Source organism: Rhinopithecus roxellana, chromosome 1 (assembly GCF_007565055.1).
Source record: "Rhinopithecus roxellana isolate Shanxi Qingling chromosome 1, ASM756505v1, whole genome shotgun sequence".
Taxonomy (NCBI): domain Eukaryota; kingdom Metazoa; phylum Chordata; class Mammalia; order Primates; family Cercopithecidae; genus Rhinopithecus; species Rhinopithecus roxellana.
In genome coordinates, this window is record NC_044549.1 from 34,747,965 (window position 1) to 34,769,416 (window position 21,452).

General features: G+C 38.7%; 1 protein-coding gene across 1 annotated transcript in view; it reads left to right on the forward strand.

Moving 5' to 3' along the window:
* GRAMD1C (GRAM domain containing 1C) overlaps positions 1-21,452 on the forward strand; it is a 111,805-nt gene that overhangs the window by 28,554 nt on the left and 61,799 nt on the right. Inside the window, exons 3-6 of the mRNA XM_010361015.2 lie at positions 3,835-3,919; positions 9,763-9,866; positions 10,443-10,538; positions 17,024-17,104. Coding sequence (XP_010359317.1) covers positions 3,835-3,919; positions 9,763-9,866; positions 10,443-10,538; positions 17,024-17,104 — 366 coding nt within the window. The remainder of the gene's footprint in view (positions 1-3,834; positions 3,920-9,762; positions 9,867-10,442; positions 10,539-17,023; positions 17,105-21,452) is intronic.

Consider the following 21,452-nt stretch of genomic DNA (forward strand, 5'->3'; position numbering starts at 1 on the left):
TTCGTTTACACGTGTGTTAGATCTCCTCACTGTATTATCAGTCTCTTATCCTTTATTCTCTATTTTCCATTATTTTTGTGGCAGCATTTTGAGTCCTAGAGTGACGTGTTCTTCCAGGGAGAATTTTCATATACAGCTGTCAAGCAATCTGGAATTGTCCCTTCCATTTGTAAGGATTAAGATGATTTGAAGTTGAGCTCCAGTCCTTGTGTTGTTGATCTCTGATTTTACTCTGTGTTCACAGAGAACATGGTTTTTGTGGCTTTAATCCTTTCAAATTTACTGAAACTTGTTTTGTGGCCTAGCATATGGTCTGTTCTGGAGAATGTTCCATGCATGTTTGAAAAAAATGTGTATTTTGCAGTTGTTGGATGGAGTGTTTTATAAATGCCAGTTAGCTGTGGTTGGTGAAAAATGTTCAAGTCTCTTATATCCTTGCTGGTTTTCTGTGTAGTCTTTCTATCAGTTATTAAGAATGGGGTATTGATACCTCCAACATATTGAATGGTCTGTTCTTACAGTTCTGTCATTTTTCTTCATGCATTTTGGGGCTCTGTTGTGTATGCATTTATGATTATTTTCCTCATATATCGACCCTTTTATTATTATGAAATCTCTCTTGGTCTAGCAGTATTTCAGCTAAAAAGTATTATAGCCACTCAGATTCTCTTGTGATTACTGTTTGCGTGGTATATCTTTTTCTCATCCTTTTGCTTTTAACCTTGTTGTGTTTTTGTAACTAAGGTGTGTGTCTCTTGTAGACAAAATATAGTTGGTTCTATGTTTTGACAGTTTCTGTGTTTATTCTATTTACATTGAATGTAGTTATAATATGGTTAGATTTACAAATAACCATTTTGCTATTTATGTTCCATATGTCTTATATCTTCTTTTGTTCTTCTGTTCCCCTTCTTTATGTGTCAAATACATATTTTTTAAGGTAGCATTTTAATTCCTTTTGATTTAAAATTTTTTGAGGGTTGTTTTTAGTGATTGCTTGAGAGAGTACAGTATTCTTCATCTTCATACTAATTTAATTTTGCTAAAATATTGAACCTTTGCTTCAACTAATGTTATTATCTCATAAACCCAGCAATACAGTGTTATGATTATTGCTTTGTAGACCCTTATGTCTTTTTTTTTTTTTTTTTTTTTTTTTGAGATAGAGTCTCACTCTGTTGCTCAGGCTGGAGTGCAGTGGCGTGATTGTGGCTCACTGCAACCTCCGCCCTGTGAATTCAAGCAATTCTCCTGCCTCAGCCTCCCGAGTAGCTGGGATTACAGGCCCCTGCCACCGTGCCCGGCTAATTTTTTGTATTTTTAGTAGAGACGGGGTTTCACCATCTTGGCCAGACTGGTCTTGAATTCCTGATCTCATGATCCACCCGCCATGGCCTCCCAAAGTGCCGGGATTACAGGCGTTAGCTGCCGCACCTGGCTGACCCTTATGTCTTTTAAAGATTTTAAGAGAGAAATGAGAAAATAGATTTACATAGTCTTTTAAAAATACCCATGTATTTATACTTCTGGTGGTTTTAATTTCTTCTGGTGAATTTGAGTTATCATATGATATAATTTTCTTGCAGCTTGAAGGACTTCCTTTATTTTTAATTTTAATTTTAATTTTAATTTTTTTGGAGACAGAGTCTCACTGTCGTCCAGGCTGGAGTGCAGTGGCGTGATCTGGGCTTCCTGCAACTTCTGCATCCGGGTTCAAAAGATTCTCCTGCCTCAGCCCCACGAGTAGCTGGAATCACAGGCATGCGCCACCACACCCAGCTAATTTTTGTATTTTAGTAGAGATGGGGTTTCACTGTTTTGGCCAGGCTGGTCTCGAATTATTGATCCGCCGCCCACTTTGGCCTTCCAAATTGCTGGAATTATAGGGATGCATGTGCCATGATGCCAGGCTCAGATTCCTTTAGTATTTCTTGTAAAGCAGGTCTGTTCTCTCCATTGTTAATGATGAGCAGTCACCTGCAAATTATACTGTTTTTCAACTGTATGCGATGAGTCAATTTTTTTCTTGCTCATTTCAGGATTTTTTCTTTGTTGTTCAGCAATTTGACTATGGTATGTCTTAGTATGACTCTGTGTTTATCTTGCTTGGGATTCATTGAGTTTCTTTGATGTATACATGAATGTTTTCTATAAAATTTAGAAACTTATGACCATGATTTCTTCAAATATATTTCTACCTTCCCCTTTTTCCTTCTGATACTCGCGTCACATGTATTTTGGTTCTTTTGATGTTGTCCCAATGGTCTCTGAGAGTCGGTTCATTTTCTTAAATCTGTGTCCTTTCTGTTCTTCAAATTTGATAGTTTTTACTAATCTATCCCTACGTTCACTTATTCTTTCTGTGTCATTTTGAATTTTCTGTTGAAACCCTCTAGTGAATTTTTTATTTGAGTGATTGTAGTTTTCAACCCCAGAATGTCCATTTGTTTCTTTATAATTTTTTGTAAAAAATCTATTTGTTCTCTACTTGTTGAGTCATTGTTGTCATACTTTCCTTTAGTTCTTTAAGCATGGTTCTCTTTGTTTTTTGAACATATTTGTAATAACTGATTTGATATCTTTGTCTGCTAAATTCAGTGTCTGGGGATCCTCAAAGGCTATTTCTGTTTTCTGTTCTGTTCTTTCTTTCCTTAGTATGAGTCACACTTTCCTGTTTCTTTGCATGTCTTATAATTTTTGTCAGAATATTGACAATTTAGATAATATATTGTAGCATCTCTGGATTCTGATTGCATTCCCTCCTGTCCCATGGGTTGTCATTGCTGATTTTTGTTTGCTTGCTTGTTTAATAATTCGCCTAGAGTAAATCTATGAAATCTGTCCTGTGGCATGTGTCTGCTCTGCTTATTATTGTTGTTTTTATTTTTAAGGCTGGCTTCCTAGGGATCACCTCTTACGTCAGCCAGTGATGTACTCAATGTACTTATATCTATAGAGCCAGTAAGGCTTTTCCCTTCTATTGACAGATCTGTGCGTAGACTGGGGAATGTATTCAAAGTTCTGGCCATTTAAAAGTGACCATTTTTAAGTTTGTCCCAGTTTTTCATGTTCCCCTGAGACCTCTTGTGTCTCTGGCCAGGAAATGTGTGGGTAGCTTGGGCTTTCTCTAGTTTGTATTATGCACATTGGAGCCTTTGTTCAGCCAGGAATATGTGACTAGTTTATCAAGCCCATCTATGGCTGCCTCTCCTTCAAGATCTTTCTAAGCTCCTTACTAATCTGCCATTCTGCTTGCTCCAATTGTTGCTGCACTCTCACACTTGCTTGGATTGGTACAGAGTTTTCCCTTTCACTCCTGGGCACAGATTTTCTGCCTCCAATCCACATCACAGCTGAACCCTCTCTGTGAAGGTAGCTGCCAGTTTTCATGACCTATTTCCACCCTCAAAGAATTACCACATAGACTTAACAGGTAAAGGAAGAAGGGTAATGGGAACAGACCCAGGAACGAGTGCCACAGACTTCCACCATCCTTACTTAAGTTCAGTGGATTTTCATGAACAAATACTTCTCAGCTGATTGTATTGTATGCCTTTGGTCAGTTTCCAGTCGTTTGAGATGATTATTTTTGACAGTTTTTTTCTAGTTATATATTTGCTTTTGCAGAGGGGATTACCAAAGTCCTCATCTCATCATGCTGGAAGTAATCTTCTTTGCTTCTTTTTGGTGTTTTTGAAATGTTATATGGTTATTTATATAAAGACATACAAAATGTTGCATAGAAAGCATATGATTTTAAATTCCACTTGATATTTATTTTCTAGGACACCATAATTACAATTAGACAGAAATGTAATCTTTTTATTGTTGCAGATTTCAGGTTCCACCTATAAAGACAGGAATGAGGAATACAGAAGACAGTTCACACATCTACCTGATACAGAGAGGCTGATAGCAGGTAAAAAAGACAGAAATTTGCAAAACAAAAGTTTTATTACCTCATTATAAAAATAGAACTATCCTCAGTGACAGTATATGTAATAACATTTAAGCCTTTATGCTAGACAGAATATAATTTTCAACATAAGCATCGTCCTTATGATCCAGCAATCCCATTTCTGGGTAGATATCCAAAAGAAAGGAAATCAACATGTTGAAGAGATATCTGCACACTCATGTTTATTGTAGCACTATTGACAATACCAAAGATATGGAATCAACCTAAGTAGCCATCAATGGATGAATGGATAAAGAAAATGTGGTAGATAAATTCTATGGAATATTATTCAGCCATAAAAAAGAATGAAATGCTGTCATGTGCAACAATGTGGATGGAACTTGAGGACATTATGTTAAATGAAATAAGCCAGGCACAAGAAGATGGATATCCCATGTTCTCACTCATATGTGGGAGCTAAAAAGAAACTGATCTCATGGAGATAGAGTAGAACGATGCCAGGTGTGGTGGCTCATGCCTATTATCCCAGCACTTTGGGAGACTGAGGCAGGAACATTGCTTGAGCCCAGGAGTTCCAGACCAGCCTGGTCAACATAGTGAGATCCTGTCTGTATTATTAAAAAAAAAATTAGTCAGGTGTGGTGGTATGTGCTTGTAGTCCCAGCTGCTCAAGAGGCTGAGATGAGAGAATCACTGGAGCCCAGGAATTGGAGGCTGCAGTGAGCTATGGTGGTGCCACTTTACCCTGGGCAACAGAGTGAGACCCTGACCTGCCCCCAACCCCCTCCCCCGCAAAAAAGAGAGAGTAGAGTGATGGTTACCAGAGGGCTGGGAAGGGTACTAAGAAGGGAAGATAAAAAGGAGATGGTTAATGGGTACAAGAATACGGTTAGATAGAAGGAATAAGATCTAGTGTTCAGTATCACACAGGGAGACTATAGTTAACACTAATTTATTGTATATTTCAAAATAGCTAAAAGAGTGGAATTGGGATGTTTCTAAAACAAAGATATGATAAATGGTTGACGTGATGGCTCTCTCAATTACTTTGATTTGATCATTACAAAATATGTGCTTATTCCAGTATATCACGTTATTCCATAAACACATACAACCATTCAGTATCCATAATAATTAAAAATTTAACAAAAGATAAGCAGCATCTTTATAATTAGACAATGGAAGACTCAATTGTAATTCAGGGAGGAGTGATTTCTGACTTATAAGAATATATATATTTATAATTTTTGTTGGGTGTGGTAGCTCATGCCTGTAATCCCAGCACTTTGGGAGGCTAAGGCGGGAGGATTGCCTGAGGCCAGGAGTTTGAGACCAGCCTGGGCAACAAAGCAAGACCTTGGCTCAATAAATAAATAAAAGACACACACATAAACACACATGCATACAGAGGAATATTAAGTACTAAGAAAATATAACTGGCCGGGCGCGGTGGCTCAAGCCTGTAATCCCAGCACTTTGGGAGGCCGAGACGGGCAGATCACGAGGTCAGGAGATCGAGACCATCCTGGCTAACATGGTGAAACCCCGTCTCTACTAAAAAAAATACAAAAAGCTAGCCGGGCGAGGTGGCGGGTGTCTGTAGTCCCAGCTACTTGGGAGGCTGAGGCAGGAGAATGGTGTAAACCCGGGAGGCGGAGCATGCAGTGAGCTGAGATCCGGCCACTGTACTCCAGCCCGGGCGACAGAGCGAGACTCCGTCTCAAAAAAAAAAAAAAAAAAAAAAAATATATATATATATATATATAACTAAAAATAAATGATTTGTCACAATGATTTTGGTGCATCAAATTGGAGGGAAAATTTAAACTTGATGTTCAATATATATTAACTACCTCCAGAAAAATATACTCTCTAACAGATGTACTCATAGAACAACTTCACAAATGTTCTAGGGCTAAATCATTATTTGTGTAATTGTTCACATGGATTTTTTTTGAAGTAGGCTTTCAGAGGAAAAATTTAATAATTTTTCTTTAAAAAGTGCTTTATTTTTTAGTATAAGCTTAATATATACTCATGACAATAAAACTACAGAGCTGAGTTTTGGTTTTAGTATATATTTAATTGAAAACATTGATTTAGGTTGGGTGGAGGCTCACGCCTCTAATCCCAACACTTTGGGAGGCTGAGGCGGGTGGCTTGCTTGAGCCCAGGAGTTTGAGATTATCCTGGACAACGTAGTGAGACCTTGTCTCTACCAAAAATACAAAACTCAGGTGGGCATGGTGGCACACACCTGTAGTCCCAGCTACTTAGGAGGCTGAGGTGGGAGGATTGCTTGAGCCCAGGAGGTGAAGGTTGCAGTAAGGAGAGATCATGCCAGTGCACTCCAGCCTGGGTGACAGAATAAGACTTTTTCTCCAACAAAAACAAAAACAAAAACATTTATTTATATATGAATTTCTCCAATTTTTGGTACCATTAGGAAATGTTTAATTCAGTGTCTAGAACTCAATGAATTTCTAGACAATTCAGCTCAACAAATATTATAATAATGAATTAAAGCAATTTTTAAAAACCTTGTATATTGGAAGTAATACAGTCCCATGATAAAATTTTCAAATGCTACATAAGGACATAAAGTGAAAACTGAGTGATCCTTACAACCAAGACCACTTCAATGTTCTTCCATTGTTAGTAATTTCTTAGGTATAATTTCAGAAAATTTATGTATGTATTTAGGATTGTATATACAGAAAAAAACTTAAAAGACTGATTATTGTTTTGAATCTTGCTTAGATCTCTTTTTTATTTGCACTACTATTAATCCACTTCATTCCTTTTTTTTCATATATATATATATATATATATATATATATATATGTATATATTTTTTTTTTTTTTTTTGAGATAGTCTCGCTGTGTTACCCAGGCTGGAGTGCAGTGGTGTGATCTCGGCTCCCTGCAACCTCCACTTCCCAGGTTCAAGTGATTCTCGTGTCTCAGCCTCCCAAGTAGCTGGGATTACAGGCACACACCACCACGTCCGGTTAATTTTTGTATTTTTAGTAGAGATGAGGTTTCTCCATGTTGGCCAGGCTGGTCTTGAACTCCTGATCTCAAGTGATCTACCTGCCTTGGCCTCCCAAAATGCTGGGATTACAGGCCTGAGCCACTGTACCTGGACAAGAAGCCCTTAAAAAAAAAATCAGGCCGGGCACGGTGGCTCAAGCCTGTAATCCCAGCACTTTGGGAGGCCGAGGCGGGCGGATCACGAGGTCAGGAGATGGAGACCATCCTGGCTAACACGGTGAAACCCCGTATCTACTAAAAACACAAAAAATTAGCCGGGCGTGGTGGCAGGCGCCTGTAGTCCCAGCTACTGGGGAGGCTGAGGCAGGAGAATGGCGTGAACCCGGGAGGCAGAGCTTGCAGTCAGCCTAGATCGCGCCACTGCACTCCAGCCTGGGCGACAGAGGGAGACTCCATGTCACACAAACACACACACAAAAAAATTAGCCAGATGTGGTGGCGCAAGCTTTTAATCCCAGCTACTCGGGAGACTGAGACATGAGAAACGCTTGATTTAGAAGGCAGAGGTTGCAGTGAGTTGAGATTGCGCCACTGCCCTCTAGCATGGACAACAGAGTGAGACAACAGCAACAGCAACAACAAAAAACCCTGGAAAAAGTCTGCTGATATATATCAAATAGTCTTCAGTTAAAATAATCTAGGTGGTTACTGTGCCTTTGAACATAGTTAATGTAAAATAATGCAGTGGTTTCTTAAAGTGTGGTCCACAGCCTAGCAACATTGTCAGTACCTGAGAGCTTGTTGGACACACAGACTCACCCCAGAGCGATTTAATCAGAAACCTGGGGGGAGAGGCCTAGCAATATGGTGTTGTTTTTTTTTTTCGGAGACAGAGTCTCACTCTGTTGCCCAGGCTGGGGTGCAGTGGCGTGTTCTCAACTAACTGTAGACTCTGCCTCCTGGGTTCAAGTGATTCTCATGCCTCGGCCTCCTGATTAGGTGGAATTACAGGTGCCTGCCACCATACCTGGCTAATTTTTATATTTTTAGTAGAGATGGGGTTTCACTATATTGGCCAGGCTGATCTCAAACTCCTGACTTCAGGTGATCCGCCCACCTTGGCCTCCCAAAGTGCTGAGATTGCAGGTGTGAGTCACCACGCTTGGCCCAATATGTGTTTTAATAAGTCAACCAGGTATTTCTGATCTGAAGTTTGAGAAGCATTTAATTGATAAAATGGTTTGGTGATTTGGAAACAAATTTCAGGATATTTCAAGGTGACCTTTAGCCCAATCTCTGTTTTAGTGATGGAGACTAGTTAATGGGTAACCTAACCTGCTTAATTATTTACAAGAAAATTTTGTTTGGTGGCACCTCAGTTTTGTTTTGCTGATGGAAACATTGTGAAAGACTGAATTACTTTGCTCAATTTTTAGTATTTGCTTAGACATGTAACATGACTAAGTGGAAACATTTTGAGATTTATGGAACATCTTCCTAAAATTGCTAATTAGTTTATAGAGTTTTAAAATTTAGCAGTTAAGCTAAATCTCCTCATAGCAGCCCTTTATATCTTATATTATTAATAATTTAGCAGTACAGTTTACATTCTTCACAGAGCCAGATCTTATCCTTAGAGGCATGGTATTAACTTGTTAACTTGTTTGGCAGGCAGACTTGATTTTGCTGGACTTCAGTGGTGACGTGGAGAATCAACTTTTTCTTTTCTTTTTTTTTTTTTTTTTTGGAGACAGAGTCTAGCTCCGTTGCCCAGGCTGGAGTGCAGTGGCACGATCTCAGCTCAGTGCAACCTCCGCCTCCCAGGTTCAAGAGATTCTCCTGCCTCAGCCTCCCGAGTAACTGGGATTACATGTGCCCGCCACCACGGCTAATTTTTGTATTTTTAGTAGAAACAGGGTTTCCCCATGTTGGGCAGGTTGGTCTCAAACTTCTGACCTCAAGTGATCTGCCGACCTTGGCCTCCCAAAGTGTTGGGATTATAGGCGTGAGCCACTGCTGAGAGAAACAACTTTGAAACTGACTTAAAATGTATACAATTTTCTGAGTCATCTTTGACCCCTCTTTACTTTTGTCTAACATCTAATCAATCACCAATTCGCCATCAGTACTACCTCCTAAATATGTCTTAATCTTACTACTCTGTCTCTTACTATGGTCACCTTCTGGTCTGAGTCACCATCACCTTTTCTCTGGACTTCCAACTGATTTATCATAATTCATTCTTACAGTGTGAATAAAGTAATCTTTAAATATATACATCTGTTCCTATTCCTTCCACTTAAAGGTCATCGGTGGCATCTCATGACAACCACAGTCTACTATGGCTTGTGAGACTTTACATGATCTAGCTTCGCCAGCTTCTCTAGCCCAAAGATCTAATAGTTCCTCAAATGTGCTGTGTTTTTTTCTACCAAAAGGCCTTTGCATGTGCTGTTCCCTTACGATCCTGCTGAACCTTTATTGATCTTTTCATGTTAAAGATCAGTTTTTTTTAGAAGAATCCTTCCCGATACACACTCTCTGCCCTGCCGTCCTCATACCTGCATATGCTCTCATAGCTTTCTCTACACTGGGTCATTATCATATTTATTTCTACATTTGTGTATTTTCTGCCTTCCCTGTACATTGTGTTCCATGAAGGCACGAGCCATTTCTGCTAATCCTACTGCACAAAATACCTGACATATGGTGTCCAAAGTATATGAAGGAATGAATGAATGAACTAATGAACAAAAAGTGATGACTTTCCATCTGTTGAAATATAGTATAAGGTCTATTAATTTCTCACATTTTCATGAATAAGCTGTATCTTATTTTTGTGTATGTAGATTATGCTTGTGCTCTTCAGAGGGACATTTTGCTTCAGGGACGACTATACCTTTCAGAAAACTGGCTATGTTTCTATAGCAACATCTTCAGATGGGAAACTACAGTAAGACATTTTGCATTTGATTTGTTGATACAAATAATTGTATAGAGATATATACAGTTCTTTTAAAAACTGTACTTTAGATGATTCCAAAGTAAATTTATATATAATTGTGCATCTAAACTAGTGTGCCTGTAAATACAAACATGTGTTGTATATATGTGTATAATATATTTTTCTGATTTAACACATTGAGTTCCAGTATAGTTAGAGAAAGATATTTTAATTGAAAAAAGCTTGAACATATATCTTAATGGCTGCCAAAACCATGTCTTAAGTGACAGATTGTCTGATTTTTGTTTGTGTGTTAATGTGGAACATGAACACCCACATGTCTTTTCACACTTTGTACTAATGTTAGATAGAGGAGTTGTTGGGGGAGAATACTGCAGGGCAAACTGCTTACCCTGTTTTTCTCAGAGAATATAAGCATGTACTTATTAACTCCTTCAGGTCGAAAAACCTGAGGAACATTCAACTGCAAAGTTGAATATTCTGGATTAGATTGATGGGATACTTGGCATTTTGTATTGTGTATGTTTCTGAAAAATACATTAAAAAATTCTTTTGTGTGTTTAGATTTCTATTGCTTTAAAGAATATAACCTTCATGACCAAGGAGAAAACTGCTCGACTCATCCCAAATGCTATCCAGATAGTTACAGAAAGTGAAAAGGTGAAAAACTTTTTTGTCTTTGTTATATTACATAATGTGAAGGAAATCTGCCTCATACTCACCATCAACTTTGGGAAATTAGGCATTTCTTCCTGGAGTTAGGAATATCGATACATATATGTTTAATACTAGAATTCTTTATGCAGTTATATTAGTAGTTAACTTTAAATGACTGCTGACATTTTTTGTACTTTATAGTTTACAGATAACTTTCACCCATATTTCTCATTTCTAGGTAGGTAACGTTAGCACAATGTCCTTATTTCTATCTACTCTATTAATTCCATGAGTATTTTTCAGTCAGTAATCATTGCACAATAGCAACTAATAAAAAATGCTCCTGGTGAACAGAGATTTGGATAGCATACACATAAGCACTAACCACTGTATTCTTTTTTAAAAAAGGCAATTATCATTAACTGACATAATTTTTATGATTCACCTACAATATCTGCCATTTCTTAGTGGGGATATATCAAGAATATTTCTTAACCACCTGGAAAATTGGTTAGGGCCCTGCGTGAGAGATATTAGAAGTGTAGTGATGAGAAAGAAAAAGAAAGAAGAAAGAAGGAGATGAAGGAAGGAAAGAAAAAAAAAGAAAGAGAAAAAAAGAGGAGGGGTAGGGAGGGAGAAAAGGAGACAGGGAGAATTTTGGGGGAGGAGGGGAGAGAGTATTAGTACCGTGATATTAAATCTTTGTAATTGTACTTTTTAATCTTGTGGATATTCTTTTAAATTCACTTTAAATTTTATCTTATTCTTTTTTTAGAGACAGAGTCTTGCTATGTTGCACAGGCTAGCCTCAAGCATTTGGGCTCATGTGATCCTCCAACCTTAGTTTCCCAAGTAGCTGGGACTTCTGGTGTGCACCACTGAGTCTGGCTATTTTTATTTTTAAACAGTCTTATCCCTATAGAGCACTTCCAAATGCAGTACAAAGAGCTTTTGCTCCTGCACTAATTGAGAATAAATTCTTACCCTGATCCTCCATCACCTTAGATACTCTGGCATGTACTTACAACAAAGACATTCTTCTACATAACCACAATATAATTTAACATCAAAAAATTAACACTGATATGTTACCACCATTCAATTCTTAAACCCCATTCAATTTCCATAACTAGTCCAATAATATCCTTTATAGCAAACAGACTCAGTTCAGAATTACACATTACATTTAATTATCATGCTCTTTAATTTCCTGGAAGAGTTCCTTAGTCTTTTCTTGACTTTTATGTCTTTGATACTTTTAAAGATTACAGGTCAGTTATTTTGTAGGATATCCCTCAATTTTGTGTTTGTCTGATGTTCCCTTGTGATTAAAGTTAGGTTACGTAATTTTGGAAGAAATACATAGAAATGACACTGCTCTCACCACTACATCCTATCAGATGGCACATGATTTTAACTTCCACCATTACTGGTGATACTTACTTTGAACATTCGATTAAGGTGGTGTCTGCAGACTTTAGTATAATCTATTTTCCTTTGTAGTAGTAAGTATTTTGGGGAAAGGCTTTTTTTTTTTTAAGAGATGGAGTTTCATTTTTATTCCCCAGGCTGGAGTGCCTGGCTCACTGCAACCTCCACCTCCTGGGTTCAAGCAATTCTCCTGCCTCAGCCTCCCAAGTAGCAGGGATTACAGGCATGCACCACCACGGCCAGCTAATTTTTTTGTAGTTTTAGTAGAGATGGGGTTTCACTATGTTGGTCAGGCTGGTCTTGAACTCCTGACCTCAGGCGATCCACCCACCTTGGCCTCCAAAAGTGCTGGGATTAGAGGCGTGAGCCACCGTGCCCAGCCTGGGGGAAGGTTTTTTGAAACTATGCAGATATACCATTCTTACCATACTTTGAATTTATCCATTCATTTACTTATGTCAGTATGAACTGGTGATTTCTTATCTTATTCAATGAATTATAAGCCATTGCTATCATTATTTATTTTGATGCTCACATTGTCCCAAATTTGGCCAGTGGGAGCCCCTTAAGCTGGCTCCAGTATCCTTTTGAGTATTCTCAGTGTGTTTGAGCATTTTCTTATTTTTTTGGCCCGAGATGTTTCAGGCTTTCCCTGCCCCAGCCCTGGGATTAACCACTTCTCAAAGGAGTCCTAGGTTCTTTTAGGGGAAACTGAAAGAAGCTGTTGTGTTCATTGCTATGGGGTTGGGGGAGGGGTATAACTATTTTCAAACCCTTTAAGGGGGCATAATAAGGGTGTACATTAAATCTATATAATCACACACACATATACATAATGCATGCACATATATACACTCACTTATACATCTATTTATCCATCTATCCATCCATCCATCCAAAATGTAAATTCACATCAGGACCTCTAAAAGTCCCATCTAACACCACAGAATTTATTTTTGTTTTCTTCCTTTCCATATTTGTAACTCTCTTCCCTGGCTGTGAGAAACCAGGCTCCCATTATCCTTAGTATAGTTACTTATTTAATCATTGGGCCTTTGTATAACCAATTTTCATCTCCACTGCCACCTCTCTCCCACATGGATGCCTCATTACCTGACTTGGTTTCTGACACTTAGAATCACATTGCTGCCCATCACACCATGACACAGATGCTGTCATCATGTAAAGACTCTCAGCTGGGCTCAGTGGCTCACACCTGTAATCCCAGCACTTTGGGAGGCTGAGGTGGGCGGATCATGAGGTCAGGAGTTCAAGACCAGCCTGGCCAATATGGTGAAACCCTGTCTCTACTAAAAATACAAAAAATTAGCCAGGCGTGGTGGCAGGCGCCTGTAGTCCCAGCTACTCGGGAGGCTGGGGCAGGAGAATGGCATGAACCTGGAAGGTGGAGCTTGCAGTGAGTCAAGATCGTGCCATTGCACTCCAGCCTGGGTGACAGAGCAAGACTTCATCTCAAAAAACAAAAAACAAAAAACTGACTCTCTTTGTCCTGCTTGGGCTGATACTCCATGCCAAGTTGTTTTACCCTCTGCTAGATTGCCCTCTACAGGGACACCCTCTGTTCCCTGCTTGTGCCAGTTTGTCACTATGTGTGGTTGCTGTCCCCATGTCCCCACCCTGCTCAGGCTCTGATACTCCAGCACAAGACCACCTCCATGGATTCTTTAACACTACGCTGCCCTCACCTGCTCTGGTTCTGACATGTCGTTGTAGGGTGTGCTCATTCGTGGCCACTCTTCACCATGTTTGGTCTTTGACACTTGACACCACACACAAAGCTACCCCTTTATGTGGTCACCCTTCTTGAACTCTGACTCATGCTCCTCCTCCATACTTTTTTCACCCCGTTATTGTTCTAATACAGTTCTCTGTATCATCCCCATATGTGGAGGCCCTTACTCACTTGGGCTCTGACACTCCACACAGGGGATGACCTCTTCATTTTTTTTTCTTTCTTTTTTTGGAGACAGAGTTTCACTCTTGTCAACGAGGCTGGAGTGCAGTGGCGCGATCTCGGCTCACTGCAACCTCCACCTCCCGGGTTCAAGCAATTCTCCTGCCTCAGCCTCCCCAGTAGCTCGGATTACAGGTGCCTGCCACCACACCCGGCTAATTTTTGTATTTTTAGTAGAGACGAGGTTGCACCATATGGACCAGGCTGGTCTCAGACTCCTGAGCTCAGGTGATCTGCCCGCCTCAGCCTCCCAAAGTGCTGGGATTACCAGCGTGAGCCACTGCACCCGGCCAACCTCTTCATTCTCATCTGGTTTTGACACTCTGCTTTAGGCTACTGCACCTCCTCTGTTGCCTCCCACACTCCTAGTGTGGATGCCTACTTTTCTCTGTTCCACCAATAACTTTAGGGCTGAACTGTTCAGGAAGGAAAGAGGAAGACTTAAATATTCTTAGTTTTACAATTAATGCATAATATACTTTTTCATTTTTTTAACAAAATCATCAAACAATTTCAAAACTAACATCTTCATTCCATACCCATAATCCCCAATTCCATTTTCTTTCTAGAGGCAAATGCTATCAGTTTGGTATATATCTTTTCAGACTTTTCAGACTTCCTTTCCTTGTATTTACATACAGGCATGCATGTATAAATGTATGGTTTTGCTCTTTTTTAAAAAAAGTAAATGTAATCTTACATGTGTTGTTCATCAGATCTCGTTTTTTTAAAACAACAACAACAACAACAACAACAACATTATCTCTTGTAGTTGTAGGTCTGCATATGTAGATAGACCCACCTCTTTTTTAAAAAAAGCTGTATGGTATTTCATAGAATGGATATACCGCGATTTCCTTTACAATTAGTTTCTTTCTAATATTTTGTTATTACAAACAGTGCTGCAGTGAACAGCCTGACCATGCCCTCTTATGCTCATTTGTGACATTTCTCACATATGTATTGGAATTTCAGGATCAAGCATTTAAATTTTAATAATGTCAGTAAGTCAGCATTTACTGAACACTTACTGTTAGATAGACACTACTTTAAGCTCTTTGCATATATTTTCTTATTTAATTCTTATAAAGATCCACTGTGATAATTATTCTTACTTTGTAGATGAGAAAACTAAAGAAAAGAAAAGTGAGCCGATTCACAGAAGTAACAATAGGTGATAGAACAAGACTGTGAACCCAGTTCATTTAATTGCAGAGACCGTGGTCTTAACTTCCTCACTATGTTAACGCAATGATTTCATTTTTTCATCATCATGGTAAAAAATTCTGTACTACTAAATATTCACCCCTTTTATATACTCTGTGACTAAAGGAAGGTTAATCATAGCAATTTTAGTTGTTTTAGATCCTAGAATATGTTCTATGCCCCAGCGACTTAGAGATATCATTATCTGGAACTCTTCCCAAACTCATAAGAAGGCTATTATTGAATCAAGATTTATTTTATTTTATTTATTTATTTATCATTTTTGTCTGAGACCGAGTCTCACTCTGTCGCCCAGGCTGGAGTGCAGTGGCATGATCTTAGCTCACTGCAATCTCCACCTCCCAGGTTCAAGCGATTCTCCAGCCTCAGCCTCCCGAGAAGCTGAGACTACAGGCACATGCCACCGCCATGCCAGGCTAATTTTTGTATTTTTAGTAGAGACCGGGTTTCATCATGTTGGCCAGGCTGGTCTTGAGCTCCTGACGTCAGGTGATCCACCCACCTCAGCCTCCCAAAATGCTGGGATTACAGGCGTGAGCTACCGTGCCCAGCCAAATCAAGACTTATTAATATGTTTTTGAGGTTGGATATCTAGCAAGGAATAAAAGAAAGGTAGTAATTTATGTAGATTATCCAGAAAGCTGGTCGTTTTAAGGAGTTGGGAATGTGGTGGTTGTGCATGAGAGTAGATAAAGTTAATACTAAGCTATTTAGTACAAGAAGTGGGAATTAGCAAGCATAATATGGTGGTGAAAATGAGATAGACTAGAAGATTTTTAAAATCTATATATCTGAACACAGGGTTGTAAGGTTATTATAATTAGGCAAAACAATTTGGCCTAAGAAAAGGGAATAGGGAACAGCAAGTATTGATCATTAGATCACATATTATGTATATAATTCTATTTGGAAGAGATCCTGTGTATATCTTCTTTGTAAAAAGTTTTGCTTTATGAATAATGTATAGCAAAGTTTCAATTTAATGAATTAGAAAATAGCACTCTAAAGTCTTTCTATGAAAAGCATTAACATCCAAAATATTATTTGTTTGATATTTTACTTAATAAAATAACTTAATCCAGCATAGAACTGAGCTTTCTCCTTCCTAACAATAACTGCTTAGCCTTGAAAGGTCATTAACTAGGGAACTGGAAGAGATAAAACACTGAGAAGACTGTATTTAGTGCTGTCTTGTTGCATTTTCTTATAAAAGCCTATTTTAAAATATGACTTTGCAAAAATCAATTAAATAAAAATGTAGAATTATAGATTGAAACATGCTACTTTTCTGTTATAGCATTCAAAGAAAAGTGCAGTGTTAGCATGGGTGCTTTGTATCTATAATTAGCAGAGAGAGGTATTTCTGGAGTTTTTAGAAGACCATGAAAACTGATATAATTAAAAATTAAGATCCTTAAATCTATCTGAAATCCACATGTATTTTTTTCTTATTCTTTGTGTATACTTGGCTCAAGTGGCAACCAATTCATATCTCTTTGCAAAGTTCAGAATAAAAGTTTTCATTTTTTCATAATTTTATTTAGATTGATTTCCACAGTTAAACTGAGAAACATAAATAGCTACCTATTTCAAGTCCCCATTGCTAGTAAATACTGACAAAATTGTGTTTATTGGAAGATACAATTTGTAAAGACACCTGGTTCATATAGCAACTACCTGTGTTTCTTCTATTATAACAAAAAGTTAAATAAAAATAGTATACAAAGTAGGCAGTGTTGACCTACTAGTTTGTTTTAACCCATAAGCAAGTCGCAAGTCCCCATAGGCCTTCATGACAGATAATCTCCTCTTATTTTCCGTGACACTAAAATTGTCCTATTATTTTTCTTTGCAGTTTTTCTTCACATCTTTTGGTGCCAGGGATAGAAGTTACCTCAGTATCTTTAGGTTGTGGCAGAATGTATTATTAGATAAGGTAAGTGTTCATACCAGAGGCAGTTGCTTATTTTAAGAACCTCCTAGTGTATTTGTGAATTGAAGAGCTCCTTTTTATTTTTCTTAACTAAATTTGACTAGATAATTGAAATTCTAAGTAGAAACTTCAATCAAAGCAAGGTCTATAGTTACAAGTTAAGGTGTTAATTATAATCCCCAGGGTAAACACCAAGAAAATAAATAAAAATAAAAAATAAACAGCAAAGGAATTAAAATGATACATTAGAAAATGTGTTTTTAACACAGGAAGGCAGTAATGGTGGCACACAGGGACAAAGATGACACAGGACATGTAGAAAACAAATAGCACAATAGCCATTAAGCATAAATGGATTAAACACTGCAACCAAAAGGCAGAGATAGGTAGAATGAAAAAATACATGAACCAAGCCAGGCACAGTTGCTTATGCCTGTAATCTTAGCACTTTGGGAGTCTGAGGTGAGCAGATTGCCAGATTGCTTGAGCCCAAGAGTTTGAGACCACCCTGGATAACATGGCAAAACCGTGTCTCTACAAAAAATATAAAAATTAGCTGGGTGGGGTGACACTTACCTGTAGTTCCAGCTACTTGGGAGGCTGAGGTGGGAGGATCACCTGAACCTGGGAGGTCGAGGCTGCGGTGAGCCATGATCGTGCCACAGCATTCCAGCCTAGGTGACAGAGTGAGACCCTGTTTCAAAAAACAAACAAACAAACAAACAAAACCCATGATCTATCTGTATGCTATAAGAGACAAATTAGATTGACACAAATAGATTTAAAGTAAAAGGAAGAAATATGATGCATCATGCAAACAGTAAACAGAACAGAAGTGAATGTAGTAATATCAGCCAAAATAGACTTTAAGACAAAAATTATTGGATACAAGGAAGAATAAAGGGTCAATTCATCTGGAATTCATAACAATCATAAACATATACAGACCTCATACAGAGCCCCAAAATATACAAAGCAAAAGTTGGCAGAATTGAAGGGAAACAGACAATTCAACAGTAAAACTTGGGGCTGGGTGTGGTGGCTCATGCCCATAATCCCAGCACTTTAGGAGACTGAGGCAGGTGGATAGCTTGAGTCCAGGAGTTCAGGGCCAGCCTGAGCAACATGGCGAAACCCCATCTCTATTTATTTAAAATATAATTAGCAAACAACGTTGGAGAATTCGATACCCCACTTTCAATGATAGAACAACTAGACAGAAGACCAACAAGGAAATATAAGACTTGGAACACCACTATAGACTAACTAAAAGACATCTGTGATGCACTCCACCAAACAGTAGCAGAATATATATATCCTTTTCAAGTGCACATGAAACATTCTCCAGAATAGACAATATGCTACATCAGAAAACAAGTGTCAGTACATTTAACAGTACTGAAATCATACTAAATATGTTCTCTGAGCACAATGGCATGAAATTAGAAATAAATAACAGAAGGACATTTGGAAAATTCACAAAAAGTGGAAATTAAAACAGAATACTCCTAAATAACCAATGGGTGAAAGAAGAAATCATGAGGGAAATTAGCAAATACTTTGGGTTAGATGAAAACAAAAACACAACATACCAAAACCTATGGGATGCAGCTAAAGCAGTATTTAGAAGGAAATTTATAACTGTAAACATCTATATTAAAAAAGAATGATAGTGAGCCAATAACCTGTATTTCTGCCTTAAGAAATTAAAGGCCGGGCGCAGTGGCTCATGCCTGCAATCCCAGCACTTTGGGAGGCCAAGGCGGGCAGATCATGAGGCCGGGAGATTGAGACCATCCTGACTAACATGTTATGGTGAAACCCTGTCTCTACTAAAAATACAAAAAATTAGCCGGCCGTGGTGGCAGGCACCTGTAGTCCCACCTATACTGGAGGCTGAGGCAGGAGGATGGTATGAACCCAGGAGGCGGAGCTTGCAGTGAGCTGAGATTGCTTCCCTGCACTCCAGCCTGGGCGAGAGAGAGACTGTCTCAAAAAAAAAAAAAAAAAAAAAAGAAATTAGAAAAAGGACAGCAAACTAAATTCAAAGCAAGAAGAAGCAAGGAAATAATAAAGATTATAACAGAAATGAATGAAGTAAAGAATAGAAAAATAGAGAACAGAACCAAAATTTGTTTCTTTTGTTTTTCTTTTTTTTTTTTTTTTTTGGTCTGAGACGGAGTCTCGCTCTGTCACCAGGCTAGACTGCTGTGGCACGATCTCGGCTCACTGCAACCTCCACCTCCCTGGTTCAAGGGATTCTCCTGCCTCAGCCTCCCGAGTAACTGGGATTGTAGGCATGCACCACCACGCCCAGCTAATTTTTGTATTTTTAGTAGAGATGGGGTTTCACCGTGTTGGCCAGGATGATCTCGATCTCCTGATCTCATGATCTGCCCGCCTTGGCCTCCCAAAGTGCTGGGATTACAGGCATGAGCCACCACGTCCAGCCCCCCCCCCCTTTTTTTTTCTTGATACAGAGTTTTACTCTGTTGCCCAGGCTGGAGTGCAGTGGTGGCGTGATCTCAGCTCACCGCAACCTCTGTCTCACAGGTGGAAGCGATTCTCTTGCCTTAGCCTCCCAAGTAGCTGGGACTACAGGCACCCGCCACCATGCCTGGCTAATTTTTGGTATTTTTAGTAGTGGTGGGGTTTCACCATATTGGTCAGGCTGGTCTTCTGACCTCAGGTGTTCCACCCACCTTGGCCTCCCAAAGTGCTGGGATTACAGGCGTGAGCCACCGCACCCAGCCCAAAAGTTGCTTCTTTATAAAAAATGAAAATTGACAAACCTTTAGCTAGCTCAACCAAGAAAAAAAGAGAGAAGACTAAAATTATAAAATTCAGGACTGAAACTGGTGACAATACTACTAACCTTATATGAAATAAGAAAATTGTAAGGAAATATGAATAATTGTATGCCAACAAATGATTTACCCTAAATGAAATGGATAAGTACTTAGAAAGTCACAAACTACAAAAACTGACTCAAGTAGAAATAGAGAATTTGAATAAACCTATAACAAGAAAAGAGATTGAATTAGTGATAAAGAACCTACCACAAAGAAAAGCCCAGGCCCAGGTGGCTTCATTGGTGAACCAACTGTTTACAGTAGAATTAACACCAGTCCTTCACCCAGTATTCTAAAAATAGGGGGAACACTTCACAACTTGATCTATGAGTACAGTATTACCTCGATACCAAAACCAGATATCACCACAGGAAAACTCTGGACCAGTATCCCTTATGAACAATGACACAAAAATCCTCAACAAAATATTAGCAAACCAAATCCAGCAACATATACAAAGGTTATATACCATTATCAAGTAGAATTTATACAAGTTGAACTCAAAGCAGAGAGTAAAGTGGTAGTTGCCAGGGGTAGGAAGAAATGGGAAGATGTTGGTTAAAGGGTACAAAGTTTCATTTATGCAAGATGAATGTGTTCTGGAGATCAAATGTGCACCATGCTGACTACAGTTAACAATACTGTGTTGTATACTTGAAATTTGCTAAGAGAGTAGATCTTAAGTTTTTTCACCAGTACAAAAAAAGAAAGAAGGCAAGCAAATGATAACTACATGAGGTAATGGACATGGTAATTAACCTGATTGTGGCGACCACAATGTATATGCATATCAAAACATCAAGTTGTATGCCTTAAATATGTACCATTCCTATTTGTTAATTATACTTAAGTAAAGCTGAAAAAATTTTTTTTAAAATACAAATGCTGTTGAGGATGTGGAGAAAGTGGATCCCTCAAGTACCTTGCTGGAAAGATTGTAAAATGATGCAGCCACTTTGAAAAACAGTTTGGCAGCTCCTCAAAATATTTACCATAGATCTGTTCTTACAAAAACGTGTGCCCCAACGTTCATAGCAGTATTTATTATTCATAATAGCCAAAAAGTGGATACAATCCAAATGTCCATCAAGTGATTAATGTCTAAATAAAATGTATGGCCTGGCGCGGTGGCTCATGCCTGTAATCCCAGGCTTTGGGAGGCTGAGGCGGGCAGGTCACCTGAGGTCAGGAGTTCGAGACCAGCCTGATCAACATGGAAGAAACCCCATCTATACTAAAAATACAAAATTAGCCAGTTGCGGTGGCACATGCCTGTAATCCCAGCTACTCAGGAGGCTGAGGCAGGAGAGTCGCTTGAACCCGGGAGGCAGAAGTTGCGGTGAGCCGCGATCACACCACTGCACTCCAGCCTGGGCAATAAGAGCAAAACTCTGTCTCAAAAAAAAAGGTATATCCACACAATGGAATATCATTCAGTAGTAAAATGTAGTGAAGTATTGATACATGCTACAACATAGATGAGCCTTGAAAACATAATG